Raw genomic sequence first — 16,523 nt, forward strand, 5'->3', positions numbered from 1 at the left:
ATTAAAGCAGCAGTTATGGAATTCATCTCAATAATGCAAAACAACTTCATTCTTTCCAAATGTGGATATTCAAAACACTATTGTTTCAGCAACCTTTATAACACCTGCTTTATATAGCAAAATCTAGTCAATGTACATGCAGAATTCTTAAAAGTAACTGGCAGCAAAACCAGATAGTAAGATGGAAGACACCCTATAATTAAAACACACGCTATTACCAGGCACGTTAGCATTATGACACTCTAAGTATCAGTCCCTAATCTGCTCAGACAGAACAGAAATACAGCATTTGCAGTAAAAACTGGATCTTTTCTTTTAAAAAAGAACTGGTGCAATTATTCTATTTACTTGAAATACACTCAGAAATTGGTCACACTTGCCTTACCTGCTGAGGTCCGAGATGGTGTTGATTCTTTCCCAGTTGCTGTGCTGCCTTGGTAGGCGACTGTTGGTTCACAACCTGAACCTGAAGCTGCGATTGCGATTGGGCGACCTGCTGATGCTGCTGAGGTTGTTGCTGTTGGGGTCCTTGGTTTATTGGCCCTTGCCCTGATGGCCGCTGCTGGCTATAAGGGACATGGGACTGCTTCCCACCTGGCACCTGGCTTCCCGACTGGGGGTGGCCAGTGGCTTGGAGGAAAGGTCCTGGTATGGAGACTCCAGGTGGAAATGTATAGCCAGGAGTCATCTGGAAAGTAACCGGTGGCGACACAAGATAGGGAGGTGGAGGGAACCCTGTAATAAAAAGACACTATTGTGGATCGTTACCAGGCATGTCAGTGCTATGATAGCATGCATACCAATCCGCAATCTGTGCTGACAGATAGAAAGACATCCTGCTAACCAATTATCAGTGGGTTGATGGCTGACATTTTATATAAAGCAGCATTCAGTCTTTTTTCTTACATTTCAGCAAATAATAGCATGACAGCACTAAATATATGGTCCACACCTCCACCACTGGTTCGGCAGGATAAATGGTGGAAAGTATAGTCGGACAGCAAGGAGCAAGGTGTCACCACACATGAACTAAGTTTCAGTAAAAAAGCAGGATGTCAATGCAAACATCCACAATAAGGTTGTGCATGAGAGGGGCCTTGTTCACAAGTGACCAGACATTTTGGAGAAAAATGCAGAAAGGGGCAGTGATCGTTGACTCTCTGGCAAAGTCTAAGGGGCAGTGGTAGTTGGGTTGGATGGGCTAGAAAGGAGGTTGCTAAGGTTATATCCCAGTTGGGTGCACTGGTGGGAGGTTTGATGACAGGATGGGGCAGTTAGGGCTGCTGCTAAGAAAGCAGCAGTGGGTGCCTCATTGGGCTCTTTTGCGAAACTCAGAAGAGGCACAGTGGGTAGCTGTAGGCTTATTCAAGCCTGGAACAGTGGCAGGAAGGCAGACCAGTAACAGTGGGTTGGGATGCAGATAAAATATCCAAAAAGGGATGTGAAAGGCAGCATGGTTGGGTTACAGGAAAGGAATGAGACAGAGAAAGGCCAGAGAGGGACTTTGGAAAGGAAGAGTGCAACAGAAGTGATACGCTCAGGTCCACAGCAAATGCTAAAATGCGCACATGTTGGACGGAAGGAATTTGGGGTAAATAGGCACGGCAGAAATTAGAACAGACATGCCCTGGTCAGAAACAGAGGAAGGGATGAGATGATATGAAGGAGTCCAAAGTAAGCTAAAATTACATTATTTAGATGCCCGAGCAATTTTCCAACTCTTTTATACCAGAGGGATGCCCTGACATCTACTCATCCATCTAAAATGGACATCTGCAACATTTTAAGACTATTGGGACAATGGATTTCTTAATGGGAATCCTCTTAATTTATGCTTTTTGAAGGGAGGAGGAGTGGGGGAAAGACGCAAAACAGGTCAGATTGCAGCAGCAACAGACTGTGCCACCTTTCACCAACAGTTACAGCCAATACCTGTGCAAAACTGGCAAGACAGGCTCCAGGGCAGAAACAGCCAGACAGATCAGTGAAATCTGCTGCAAAGATACCTGCAGCTAATGTGAACCATAGAACTCATAGCAATAGTCAACATCAGCCTCCCACCAGGTATTCTGCAATGTTGTGCTGTGGAGAAGGTGCCCTGGAGTGGAAAGCAAGGCCACCCTTTTGCTATCATTTTTTTTGGTATCACTTCCAATTCACCAGAATTGCAGTATTCTGCCACTCCATCACTCGGTGAAAGATTTGTTCTCCCGCCTTCACATTTATTGTGCCAACACTAGTTTTGCTATACATTTTTGTTACCCAAAACAACTTCTGCAAAAACTGAAATATCTATTAGAAGCCATTTAATTAATCATTTTATTGTCAAAGGTGGCCACTTACATTCAAAGAGACACAATGGTCAAATGTGAGATGATGCATTTTGACAAAAGAGATAGGGCAAGCCAATATAGACTAAATGGTACGGTTCTAAAGAGTATACAGAGACAGGAGAACCTGGGAGTTCATGTGCATAGATCTTTCAAGGTCGCAGAATATATTGAGAGAATGGTTAGCAAAACATATGGGATCTTGGGCTTCATAAATAGAGGAATTGAGTACAAAAGCAAAGAGGTTTTGCTGAACCTGTATAAAGCTCTGGTTAGGCCACAACCAGAGTACTGCATCCAGTTCTGGTCACCACACTTTAGGAAGGACACGAAGGTCCTTGAAAGGGTACAGAGATTTACTAATATGGTTTCAGGGATCAGGGATTTTACAAGGTTAGATTGGAGAAGCTGGTGTTCTTCTCCTTGGAGCAAAGGAGATTGAGGTAGATTTGATAGAGGTGTACAAGATTATGACAAGTTTAGACAGGGTAGACAAAGAAAAGCGTTCCCATTATCTGATGGTACAAGGATTTGGAGACACAGATTTCAGGTTTTGGGCAAGAGACATGGGGTGGTGGGGGGAGATGTGAGGAAGTACTTCTTTACATAGCGAGTGGTAATGACCTGGAACTTGCTGCCTACAAGGTTGGTGGAAGCTGAGGCTTTTGATTTCAAAAGGAAATTGGATGGGCACTTGAGGAAAATAACCTTAAGGGCTATGGCATACAGCCAGGAAATGGGATTGATTGGTTCGCGCCACAGAGAGCCGGCATGGACATGATGGGCCGAATGGATTCCTTCTGTGCCATTATGACTGACATCCATCTAAGCAGGGGTTTGGGGGCTGCTTATATGTGATTTGTCATGCCCCTGCTGAATTCCTACAGCCAGACCCGATAATGGACTGAGAAATTGACCACACTATGTAAATAAAGGTAACTCTGCAAAAATCAGGTGTGGCCAGAACATTCCCCATTAATTGTTGGGTGAGGGCTCATTAAACAGCACCTACTAACACCCAACTGAAAATCCACCCTCAAATCAGTTTCCATTGGCAAGCATTTGGAATCAATTTCAAACAAAAATCAGAAACAAAAGGCTGTGCCATATATAACTGCACTTCAAGGCTTGAAATTTCAGTTTTTGGATGCAATGTTTCCAAATTTAAGTACGTAAGTTCACTCACCTGGTCGGCTAGGAAGAGGGGGAAATGCTCCTGGATGGTGGATGGGGATGAACTGAGAGTTGCTGGTTTGGTTTTGTGATTGAGTCACTGGAGTTTTCCTTGCCTCTGATACAGGTGTCTTTCTCAAATCTGACTGAGTTTTTACCTAATAAACACAAGTTATAAATTGTAATCCAAAAGATCAAGCCAAAATATTCTACTCATGTTCTGACTCTCAAGTAAATCCTGGTTTATTTCGGATAAGCCGTTTCAAAGTTCTAACTTTTCCCAGATTTATCAAACAAGAGATGGATGGTGCAAACCTCGAAAATCGACACAGCTGGCATAATGGCCACAAAACATGGTACCACAGCTAATATAAAAGATCATAAAATCTTAGCCATTGATTTCCTAGTTCATGCTAAGATCCAGGTTCCTCCATCACATCGGTTGGGGAACTCCAATCCATATGCACCTTCAAATGCCTCAACGCGCATCCATGGGTTCTATAAAGGATCTTTCATTATTTCCCTGGTTGATCTGGTCAAGATCTTGTTTGAGGAGTATAAATGTCAGTGGATACCAGAATACAAATTCAAGTGTCCCAGCTGAGAATCCAGTGCTCAACCATTGCAGCTACTAGACTGGCCACCTTGAGTTTTTTTTTTAAACTTGAAGTTCTCTTTTATTGACAGTAATGGCAAATACATACTTAGTATAACACTTTGCACTGCACAGGTTATAGCACAAAATAAAAGTACAATTACATCACATCCTTGTACAATCACATATCATACTAAAGCACAATGAAACTCTAGATCCAAGAGGTGAGCCCTGGTTAATTATTCCCATATATTGCTGAAAAAAGAAACATGTTGTCGAAGCTTTTCATCTTGCACTCATCAGGACAGATGCAAAATGCTAGTTTCAAAAGGAGCAACAATTTATACTGCATGAGACGAAAGTGCTGATTGGTTGACAAGTTGACTCTGATTGGTCAAGGCATTGCCATGGAAATTGCACCACGGAACTACTGTCCCCCCCAGTACAATGTCTGGACATGTTCCTTTTGCATGTTTTATTTATTTTATTTAGAGATACAGCACTGAAACAGGCCCTTCGGCCCACCGAGTCTGTGCCGACCATCAACCACCAATTTATACTAATCCTACACTAATTCCATATTCCTACCACATCCCCACCTGTCCCTATATTTCCCTACCACCTACCTATACTAGGGGCAATTTATAATGGCCAATTTAGCTATCAACCTGCAAGTCTTTGGCATGTGGGAGGAAACCGGGGCACCCGGAGGAAACCCACGCAGACACAGGGATAACTTGCAAACTCCACACAGGCAGTACCCAGAATTGAACCCGGGTCGCTGGCGCTGTGAGGCTGTGGTGCTAACCACTGCGCCACCCTATGTAGAGGACAAGTCCCTGTGTATGAATATATGTGACTTCTAGCAAGCGTAAATAAGTCATGTTGTGAACCTGACTGATAACCTTAAATTGGTTGTTAATGTAATTCTTAGTACACTCGTAATTGTTCAGTAAGTGCTGTCCAATCGCGGAACGACATCTAACATTAGACATTGTATTCTGAGTTTTGCAAGTACGGGCTGGTTGACTACGGTCTGTACTCTTATCTATTGCGAACAGCCGAAGAGACACGCTGTTTGATGCAATCCGCCAGTCGTTGGGACGTACCTGGTGATGCATTGGGATTGGAATTCATATACTGCATTACTCATTTGCATGGTCGGCAGAATGTCTTTTTGGCTTGACAGCAGCATCCTGTTAGTGGAAAATACTACTTGTGTTGCTACTGCATAGCAGTGTGAAATGGCTAGCTTTACCTGTTGCTCAAATCTTTAAGATACCTTATCCTTCCAGGGTAATTTGAAATAGACTGCGCATTTATCAGGTCTGAAAGTGGCAGCCTTAGGCCCATTTGTGAGTATGCGCAATACACAACGAGCAATGATCTGATAGGGCTTGCCACTATCCCGCAGGATAGCTTTAACGTGCCCTCTTTCAGCACCAAGTTCGCAGTGAGCAGGTGGCAGGGGCCCTATTTATAGGAGATCCAATATAGTCGAAACCAAAGCAAAGAACCTCCTTTGCATCTCCAAAACCATCCCAATAACCTCCGTCACCCATCAGATGGGAAAAGGAAGAAGACTGCTTCCTAATATCAGACTAGTGAACAGCTAACAAAGATCCTTGATCCACCTGTGAAATCAGTTACATATTTTGTTCTTCAGAGATAGCAGGATTTCCTTGCCACAAACATTTTCATTCTACGTTTACGGGACAGGAACCATTAACAATATCTGATATTCTAAATTATAACAACTTATATTTATATAGCTCCTTTAACATAAGAGAGTGGTGAGAATGCTACCACAGGGAGTGATTGAAGCAAATAGTGTAGATGCATTTAAGGGGAGGCTAAACAAGTACAGGAAGAAGGGAGTAAAAGGTTTTGCTGGTAGATTTAGATCAGGAAAGACAAGCAGATGCTCGAGGGACCATTAATGCTGACGTGGACTAGTTGGGCTGCAAGGATGCATGGCAGAGAACAGGCCAATGCAATCATACGCATGTAAAATGTTCCAAGGCACTTCACAGGAGCATCATAAAGCAAAATTAGACTCAACCACATACGGCAAATATTACAGCAGATGGCCAAAAGCTTAGTTGAAGAGGTAGGTTTTAAACAGCGTCTTAAAGGAAGAAAGAGATGTCGAGGGCTGGAGGGGTTTAGGGAAGGAATTCCAGAGCTTAGGCCCTAGGTAGCTGAAGGCACAGCCACCAATGGTGAAGCAATTAAAATCAGGGATGCTCAAGAAGTCAGGTATCTCAGAGGGTCGTGGAGCTGGAGATTAGAGAGCTGGGAGGGGCAAGGCCATGAGGGATTTGAAAATAAGGATAAGAATTTTAAGTGAGGCGTTGCTTGACCGGGAGCCAATGTAGGTCAGCGAGCCCAGGGGTGATAGGAGAATGGGCACTTGATGCAAGTAAGGTCATGAGCAGCAGAGTTTTGGATGGCCTCAAGTTTATGGAAGCTGGACGCCATCAGAATAAAAGATTCTTTAAAGGCTGGTTCAAAAGCAAAAAGACTGTATAAACTTAAGAACTCACTTTGTTACAGCTCCAAAAAATGCCACCTTTCTATATACATACAGAAACAATCTAATTTTTTTTTATTCATTCATGGGATGTGGGCGTCACTGGCTATGCCAGCATTTATTGCCCATCCCTAAATGCCCTTGAGAAGGTGATGGTGAGCTGCCTTCTTGAACCCTGCAGTCCATGTGGGGTAGGTATACCCACAGTGCTATTAGCAAGGGAGTTCCAGGATTTTGACCCAGCGACAGTGAAGGAACGGCAATATAGTTCCAAGTCAGGATGGTGTGCGACTTGGACGGGAACTTGCAGGTGGTGGTGTTCCCATGCATCTGCTGCTCTTGTCCTTCTAGGTGGTAGAGGTCACGGGTTTGGAAGGTGCTGTCTAAGGAGCCTTGGTGCGTTGCTGCGGTGCATCTTGTAGATGGTACACACTGCTGCCACTGTGCGTTGGTGGTGGAGGGAGTGAATGTTTGTAGATGGGGTGCCAATCAAGCAGGCTGCTTTGTTCTGGATGGTGTCGAGCTTCTTGAGTGTTGTTGGAGCTGCACCCATCCAGGCAAGTGGAGAGTATTCCATCACACTTGTGCCTTGTAGATGGTGGACAGGCTTTGGGGAGTCAGGTGGTGAGTTACTCGCCACAGGATTCCTAGCCTCTGACCTGCTTTTGTAGCCACGGTATTTATATGGCTACTCCAGTTCAGTTTCTGGTCAATGGTAGCCCCTAGGATGTTGATAGTGGGGGATTCAGTGATGGTAATGCCATTGAATGTCAAGGGGAGATGGTTAGATTCTCGCTTGTTGGAGATGGTCATTGCCTGGCACTTGTGTGACGCAAATGTTACTTGCCACTTATCAGCCCAAGCCTGGATATTGTCCAGGTCTTGCTGCATTTCTACACTGACTGATTCAGTATTTGAGCCATCGCAAATAGTGCTGAACATTGTGCAATCATCAGCGAACATCCCCACTTCTGACCTTATGATTGAAGGAATGTCATTGATGAAGCAGCTGAAGACGGTTGGGCCTAGGACACTACCCTGAGGAACTCCTGCAGTGATTTCCTGGAGCTGAGATGATTGACCTCCAACAACCACAGCCATCTTCCTTTGCGTTAGGTATGACTCCAATCAGCAGACAGTTTTCCCCCGATTTGCATTGACTCTAGTTTTGCTAAGGCTCCTTGATGTCAAGGGCAGTCATTCTCACCTCACCTCGAGTTCAGCTCTTTTGTCCATGTTTGAACCAAGGCTGTAATGAAGTCAGGAGCTGAGTGGCCCTGGCCATTCTTACTAATCTTACTAATATGATTGAACTTTGTTGGTCATATTCAATGCGATTGCATAAGTTAAATGTGTCAACTCTAATTTAACTGACCACTTGTAATGGCTCATGAACAACTACTGGCCTAGAACAGTTTCTCATGTTCACAAGTAGTTAAATATAACTATTCCTTCATTATATTTATACAATTTTAAATATCAGGTCAAAAAAACATAGCCATTTGAATGGGAGATTTTACCACCCTCGCTTTTGTGCCAGAAGATTGTGGATTCAAGCCCAATCCTGGATTTGATAACAATCTTGGTTGACACTTCAACACATTACCAGTGATACTGCACTTTAGATGAGACATTAAACCAAGTTCCCATCTATCTGTTCAGGTGGATGTTAAAATCCTAAAATTCCTTTCTATAGCATTATTCAACCAAGAGTCTTGGCCAACATTCTTCATTCAACCAACATTACCACAAGAATTTACTCTATCTGAAGTGTTTCAAGGCATCTTCAGTGGCAACGTACTATATAATTGCATATTTTGTTCTTTCTTGCCCCATTTTGCCATTTCCAATGAGAGCCAGAAATTAACACTGACTCCTTACAATGAGACAGTGAATTTGTGTCAGTGAGCAATTTCTCTGCAGGCAGAAAGCTCCTCAGCATAAAGGTTTACTTTTCACAGTGTAATGGCTCAATAGTTTTTCTTGTATTTTCACAGTTTCTACTACCGCATATTAAGTTTGTGGCACAGCCACTCGTGTTCTAAACACTCAGTTGGAGAAATAGGACACGGTGCCCAATGATTCCTTCACAATTATTCAGCCCAATGCTGATCTTTATTTACATTCAAATGAGCAAAATAATCTTAAATTAGATATTTGCTGAATTGTCAGCATTTCACTTGCTCTTCTGTTCCTGTACTACGTAACTTGTATTGAAGGGTAATTGCTTTATGGGCAGCACCCCTCAGATATCACAACAAAATGGTCTATATCTCCAGTGTGGAGCCCAGGCAGTTGAAGACAACCGCCAATGATGGAGGTGATAGGGAGAGGGATGCACAAAAGGCTGAGTTTATGGACCATCTATCAGTAGAGTAAGTGAAGGCACAGAGAGTGAGGAATGACAAACACAAAGAGCAGAATGTGAAACTTGAGGCATTGTGGAAACAGGAGCCAATGTAGGTCACTGAAGACTGAGGTGACAGCTGAGCAGGATATTGGATAAGCTGAAGTTTATAAAGGATGGCTAGTTGGCCTGGAAAGTATTGAAGTTAATCATATCTGGGGGTGTCAAAGTCACGGATGAGGGTTTTCCAGCAGCAAGGACAATATTAAACAGATGGGAGTACACAGGTCTTTGAGCTGAGCTTTCAACCGAATATCTTCTACAGCACACTGTTGAATAGGATGCCAAGGTCGCGAACCATCTGGTTCAACCCGAGTCAGTGGCTGCGGAGGAGGATGCAATAAGTGGTGAGGGCACAGATTTTGGGGTGAGTACTGAAGATAATGATTTCAGTTTAATTGGAGGAAATTGCAGTTTATGCAAGACTGGATGTTGATCAAGCAGTCAGACAACTAAGGTGTAGTAGAGAGGTTGAGAGAAGTTGTGGAGAGGTACAGCAGGGTGTCATTGGTGCTCATGTGGAAGCTGGCTCCATGAGCCATCTGTAGATGATATTGCTATGGGTAACATTAAGAGGAGAGGGCCAAGATTAAAACCTTGGTGGTCTCCAAATGTAACGGTGCAAAGGTATTAACAGAAGCATTCTTGGAGATGATAGGGTTACAATCTGATAGATAAGAATAGAACCAAGCAAAGGAAGTCCCACTAAGATGGAGAATGGAGGAAAGGCATTGAAAGAGAGAGGCTTCATTAAAACTTGAGAACTGCAAAAATGTATTAAAAATACTTCCTAGAGACAATCACATTAGTTAGCAAAACAGAACGATCTCAAAATTTAGTGTACTTTTAATGAAACCAGCAATCGGTACCAATACTTCAATTTCTTAACCAATCTTCAACACTACCACCATACTATTTTGCTCCATTTTTCGATAAAGAAATCAAGACTGAAAAAGAACATCTTAAGAAACACAGGGCTGGATTTTACAGCCCGCCACCCCCCCCCACCCCCACAAAAGGTGGGGGTCGTGGCTGGGGGATGGGGCGGAAAATGCCTCTGGGAGAGGCCTAGCCCCATATTGCCGGCGGCCCCCCTGTTCGGCAACATGAGCTAAATCTAAAATCTAATCTAATCAAATGAAGGAATGAATGACTTACCCGCTTCCATCATCCTATATTGTTGCCAATGGCCAGCACTCCCGCACCTTTGGATCTCTGTTCAGAGATCTGAGGAGTCATACTGGTGGGGAGTGCAGAGCAGGTAATTATTTCAGTGGCGGGGTGAGGGGGGTAGTGGGGTCAAACTCTTCCAATTGGTGTCAGGTATGGCGGGAAGGGGTAAAGTGCATAGTGTATGAACTTTGGGGACTAGGGGGAAGTTCAGGTGCACAAGCACAAGCTAAGTATTTGGAGGGGGGGGGGGGGGAAGAACGCAAGGAATGAATTATATGGTTATTGGGGTGATGGGAGAGGGGCTGGAAACATTTGATTTTTTCAGATCTATTTTAACTCACTCTCCCTTTAAAGATTCAAATTGAGATGTAGGGCTTGAAGCCCTTTAAAAATGGTGTTGGAGCCTGACACCATTGCCAGGGACGGACTGCCTTCCCCTTCCACGTCATCGGGGTGGTGGGGGGGTGGGGGGGGTGTCCATCTCAGTCACTTAAATGACCACAAGGTGTGTTCTGCACAGGCGGATCACCATTTTTGAAGCTCACTGCTAAGATCAGCGGCGAACCCATAAATTCCAGTCCACAGCGTCAGTGCACTCACTTCAGAGTCAGAAGGGCAGAAATTAAAGCCTTACTGCATGACTTGACACATATTCTAGGTTGACACTCTGGCATAGAATAGAGGGAGAGCTATATTTTCTGAAGTGCCTTCTTTTGAATGACGGGTTAATCCAAAGGCCTGCCTGTTCTGGTAGACCTAAAAGATCCCAATCATACTATCCTGCGCCAGTTATTCCTCAACCACATAACAGATTAACTGGTCACCTCTCATTTACTGTTTACAGGACCATGCCGTGCACAAACTAGTAGCTATGTTTGTCTACAAAGCAATACCTGCACTTCAGAAATAATTCACTGGCTGCACACTACTGCAAGGCACCCTTAGGTTATGAAAAAGAGCTGGTTCTTTCCATTATGCTCTTTCAAAACAGTCCAGTTAAACAAGGTCACCCACATGCCTCAATGCAGGGCTGTGTTTAGTTTTCACCTCACAACCCAAGTACTGCCTTTGAATTTTCAAAGCATGCTTAAGAATTTATTTTGCAAATGGAAGAATTGATTTCCATCACAAGAAGCCATAGATTTTAAATCCAGGAAGTGGCTCCCTACCTGCACTGCCACATTCTGTTTCCGTGCATGTTCCAGGTTCTTCTCCTGATTGTTTTTCTTTGGTTCAGTCTTTCGCTTATTGCTGTCTCTTTTCACATCCATTTTGTTTGCAATATCATTTCCTTTGTTATAGTCCCATCTTTCCTTCATGCCTTCTTTTTGATGGTGATTCCGATTCTGTTCTCGTGGTTTAATATTCTCCTTGAAGGTAACCAGTTTTTCGCCACTTTCTGAACTGTTACTCTGAGTCTTGCCTGAAGACAAGACAGATTTTAGACCCTGACCAATCTCAATGCTACTAGGTTCTGAAAAGGGGGGTTCCAGCAGGATCAGGCTATCCTTTGTTTCAGAAGAATCCTCATTAACCAGTTCTGGGATGTCCGTTACAAACAGCAGTTTTCCTTCTTCATTTTTGTTCTGGATAAGTCTGAGAAAGTAACAAATTGTGAGCAAATACTTGCACAGAACTTGCTTTAGGGATGCTAAAAGGGTTAAATTATACGGACGAATTGTGCAAACTAGGCTCTTATTCCTTTGTGTATACAAGATTAAGGAGTGATCTAATTGTGTTTAAGATGATTAAAGGATTTGATAGTTTCTATTTACCCCATTTCCTCTGGCTGGAGAGTCCAGAAAAAGGGGGCATAATCTTAAACTTGGAGGTAAGCCATTTGGGGGTATGTCAGAAGCACTTCTTCATACAAAGGGCAGTGAAAATTTAGAACACTCGCCCCCAAAAAAACTGAGGTTAGGTCATTTGAAAATTTCAAAACAGAGACTGAAATATTTTTCTTAGACAAGGGTGTCAACTGTTAGGAAACCAAATTATGCAGATGGAGTTAAGATACAGATCAGCCTTGATACAACTGAGTCCCGCATGGTGTGTTACCTGCCCAGTACCAGGGTGCAGGACATCTCTGACCGGCTTGAAAGGATATTGGAGCGGGAGGGGGAGGATCCAGTTGTTGTGGTCCACGTTGGGACTAACAATATAGGCAAGGCTAGGATGGAGGACCTGTTTGGGGATTATAAAGCACTAGGAACGAAATTAAGGAACAGGTCCTCGAGGGTCATAATCTCCGGATTACTGCCCAAGCCACGTGCAAATTGGCTTAGGGATAAGAATATTAGGGAAGTAAACACGTGGCTAAGGGATTGGTGTGGGAAAGAGGGGTTCCATTTCATGGGGCATTGGCATCAGTTTTGGAACCGGAGGGATCTGTACCGATGGGACAGTCTCCACCTCAACCTATCTGGAACCAGTGTTCTAGCGAAACGGATAAATAGGGTGGTCTCTAGGACTTTAAACTCGTGAGTCGGGGGGAAGGGAAAGGAATAACGACAGGGAGTATGATGGTAAATAAAAAGGTAAGCAGCAGGTTAACATGTGTGCAGGAGGGTTTAAGTTCAAGGCAGACTATGAAAGAAGCAGAAAGGAAGGATAACTCAGGAGTTATTATTAGAGATGTTGGAAATCATGAGGGTAAGAAAGCTAGCATAAAGGCACTTTACCTGAATGCTCGTAGCATTCGTAACAAGGTTGATGAGTTAACGGCACAAATCATCGCGAATGAATATGATTTGGTAGCCATTACGGAGACATGGTTACAAGTTGGTCACGACTGGGAGTTAAATATCCAGGGGTACCAGACTATTCGGAAGGACAGACAGGAAGGGAAGGGAGGTGGTGTAGCTCTGATACTCAAGGACGACATCAGGGCAGTGCTGAGAGATGATATAGGTTCTATGGAGAATGAGGTTGAATCCATTTGGGTGGAAATTAGAAACTCTAAGAAGAAAAAGTCATTGATAGGCACAGTCTGTAGGCCACCAAATAATATCACATTGGGACGGGCAATAAACAAAGAAATAACTAATGCCTGTAAAAATGGTACGGCAATTATCATGGGGGATTTTAATCCACATGTAGATTGGTCGAACCAGCTCAGTCAGGGTAGCCTTGAGGAGGAGTTCGTTGAGTATATCCGTGATAGTTTTCTTGAACAGTATGTAATGGAACCGAAGAGGGAGCAAGCTATCCTAGATCTAGTCCTGTGTAATGAGACAGGAATAATTAATGACCTCATAGTTAGGGATCCTCTTGGAAGGAGTGATCACAGTATGGTTGAATTTAGAATACAGATGGAGAGTGTGAAGATAAAATCCAATACCAGGGTCCTGCGCTTGAACAAGGGGGACTACAATAGAATGAGGGAGGACTTGGCTAAAGTAGACTGGAAACAAAGATTTTATGGTGGGACAGTTGACGAGCAGTGGAGGACTTTCAAAGCAATTTTTCAAAGTGCTCAGCAAAAGTATATTCCAGTGAAAAGGAAGGACTGGAAGAAAAGGGGCAATCTGCCATGGGTGTCTAAGGAAATAAGGGAAGCTATCAAATTGAAAGAGAAGGCATACAAAGTGGCCAAAAATAGCATGAAACTAGAAGATTGGGAAAACTTTAAAGGTCAACAGAAAGCCACAAAAAGAGCTATAAAGAAAAGTAAGATAGAACATGAGAAAAAACTAGCACAGAATATAAAGACAGATAGCAAAAGTTTCTATAAATATATAAAACGAAAAAGAGTGGCTAAAGTAAACGTTGGTCCTTTAGAGGATGAGAAGGGGAATTTAGTTATGGGATATGATGAAATGGCCGAGGCATTGAACGGGTATTTTGTATCGGTCTTCACAGTGGAGAACATTAATAACATGTCAGTAATTGACAAAGAGACGAACGTAGGTGAGGACCGGGAAACAATCATTATTACAGAAGAGGTAGCGTTGGGCAAGCTAATGGAGCTAAGGATTGATAAGTCTCCTGGCCCTGATGGAATGCATCCCAGGGTACTAAAAGAGATGGCGGGAGAAATAGCAGGTGCACTGGCGGTAATTTTCCAAAATTCGCTGGACTCTGGGGTAGTCCCAGCAGATTGGAAAACAGATGTGACGCCACTGTTTAAAAAGGGAGGTAGACAAAAGATGGGGAATTATAGACCGATTAGCTTAACCTCCGTAGTGGGGAAGATGCTTGAGTCTATTATCAAGGAAGAAATAGCAGGGCATCTCGATAGAAATTGTCCCGTTGGGCAGACGCAGCATGGGTTCATGAAGGGCAGGTCATGCTTGACAAATCTTTTGGAATTCTATGATGACATTACGAGCAAGGTGGACAATGGGGACCCAGTGGATGTGGTGTACCTAGATTTCCAAAAGACCTTCGACAAGGTGCCGCACAAGAGGCTGCTGCATAAGATAAGGATGCATGGCGTTAGGGGTAAAGTATTAGCATGGATAGAGGATTGGTTGACTAACAGGAAGCAGAGAGTGGGGATAAATGAGTGCTATTCTGGATGGCAATCAGTCACTAGTGGTGTGCCTCAGGGATCGGTGTTGGGACCGCAATTATTTACAATTTATATAGATGATTTGGAGTTGGGGACCACGTGTAGGGTGTCAAAGTTTGCAGATGACACTAAGATGAGTGGCAGAGCAAAGTGTGCAGATGACTGTGAAACTTTGCAGAGGAACATAGATACATTGAGTGAGTGAGCAAAGGTCTGGCAGATGGAATACAATGTTAACAAATGTGCAGTCATTCATTTCGGTAGGAGTAACAGTAAAAAGGATTATTACTTGAATGGTAAAAAGTTGCAGCATGCTGCTCTGCAGAGGGACCTGGGTGTCCTTGTGCATGAATTGCAGAAGGTTGGTCTGCAGGTACAGCAAGTAATTAGAAAGGCAAATGGAATTTTGTCCTTCATTGCTAAAGGGATTGAGTTTAAAAGCAGAGAGGTTATGTTGCAGCTGTATAAGGTACTGGTGAGGCCGCACCTGGAGTACTGTGTGCAGTTTTGGTCTCCTTACTTGAGAAAGGATGTACTGGCACTGGAGAGGGTGCAGAGGAGGTTCACTAGGTTGATTCCGGAGTTGAGGGGGTTGGCTTATGAGGAGAGACTGAGTAGATTGGGATTATATTCATTGGAATTCAGAAGAATGAGGGGGGGATCTTATAGAAACATATAAAATTATGAAGGGAATAGATAAGATACAAGTAGAGAGGATGTTTCCACTGGCAGGTGAAGCTAGGACAAGAGGGCATAGCCTCAAGATTAGAGGGAGCAGATTTAGGACTGAATTAAGAGGGAACTTCTTCACCCAGAGGGTTGTTAATCTATGGAATTCCTTGCCCAGTGAAGTAGTTGACGCTTCTTCAGTAAACGTTTTTAAAGCTAAGGTAGATATCGTTTTGAACAATAAAGGAATTAAGGGATACAGTGAGAACGTGGGTAAGTGGATCTGAGTCCACGAAAAGATCAGCCATGATCTTATTGAATGGCGGAGCAGGCTCGAGGGGCCGGACGGCCTACTCCTGCCCCTAGTTCTTATGATCTTATAATAGACAAACAGGCTCGAGACTGAATAGCCTACACCTGTTCCCATGTTTGATAGTATTTTTTTTTTCATTTATATACTCAATAAAATTCACTGGAACTCTGAATAAATCTTTAGACAATAAATCCCTAACTTGTAGATTTTATACACATTTAAGCAATTAAAAGAAATTTGATTTGCAATCCCTTTAAGTGAATGCAAGTGTGATTCAATACCACTTTGCTACAAAGGCCAACTAGATTTGAACAGTTTGTTGAAAGTACTAAAAGCATTAGTGGTAGCCTAGATTCTTCCAATTGCTTGCATCCTACACAGGACCTTTTTACTGAGGATTAGAGGAGATTTTTGTGTCAAGTTGTCCCCATATTGTCACTTGAAAGATCTGAGCTTCAACGTTCGAGGGGAAATTATTTAGGCATGAACTAGTCACACCTAACCCTTCTGCTGAATCTCTTAAGGCAATTTACCATTTAAAAAAGATTGAGAGATGGTGGGAAACAAAAGAATCTATGTGGTAGCATATGCATTCTTCTTGAAGGGAAGTGGCTCCAAGTTATTTTTGTGCGGAGAATGACAGGTAATATTCTATTATACGTGAAGTTTAAACAAATGAATTAGGGTCTTGGTTCCAAACCTATGTGGAGCAGTCTGACCTCCAGTGCTTTATTACGGCACTAATTGGGAAAAACAAAAATCTGCATCCTAGCTTCACAGTTCTAATTAAAAAGTCAAAGCATCTGGTTTTAATATA

The 16,523-nt window shown here is 43.1% G+C and overlaps 1 protein-coding gene across 2 annotated transcripts in view; it reads right to left on the minus strand.

The window, feature by feature from the left end:
• The window catches only part of smg7 (SMG7 nonsense mediated mRNA decay factor), a 170,676-nt gene that overhangs the window by 46,804 nt on the left and 107,349 nt on the right, over positions 1-16,523 (minus strand). For both annotated transcript variants that reach the window (XM_068037396.1, XM_068037395.1), the window contains exons 14-16: positions 11,381-11,807; positions 3,517-3,661; positions 386-735 (exon numbers count right to left, since the gene is read on the minus strand). In XM_068037396.1, the coding sequence (XP_067893497.1) occupies positions 386-735; positions 3,517-3,661; positions 11,381-11,807 (922 nt within the window). The remainder of the gene's footprint in view (positions 1-385; positions 736-3,516; positions 3,662-11,380; positions 11,808-16,523) is intronic.

The sequence above is a fragment of the Heterodontus francisci genome, chromosome 8, assembly GCF_036365525.1.
Source record: "Heterodontus francisci isolate sHetFra1 chromosome 8, sHetFra1.hap1, whole genome shotgun sequence".
Taxonomy (NCBI): domain Eukaryota; kingdom Metazoa; phylum Chordata; class Chondrichthyes; order Heterodontiformes; family Heterodontidae; genus Heterodontus; species Heterodontus francisci.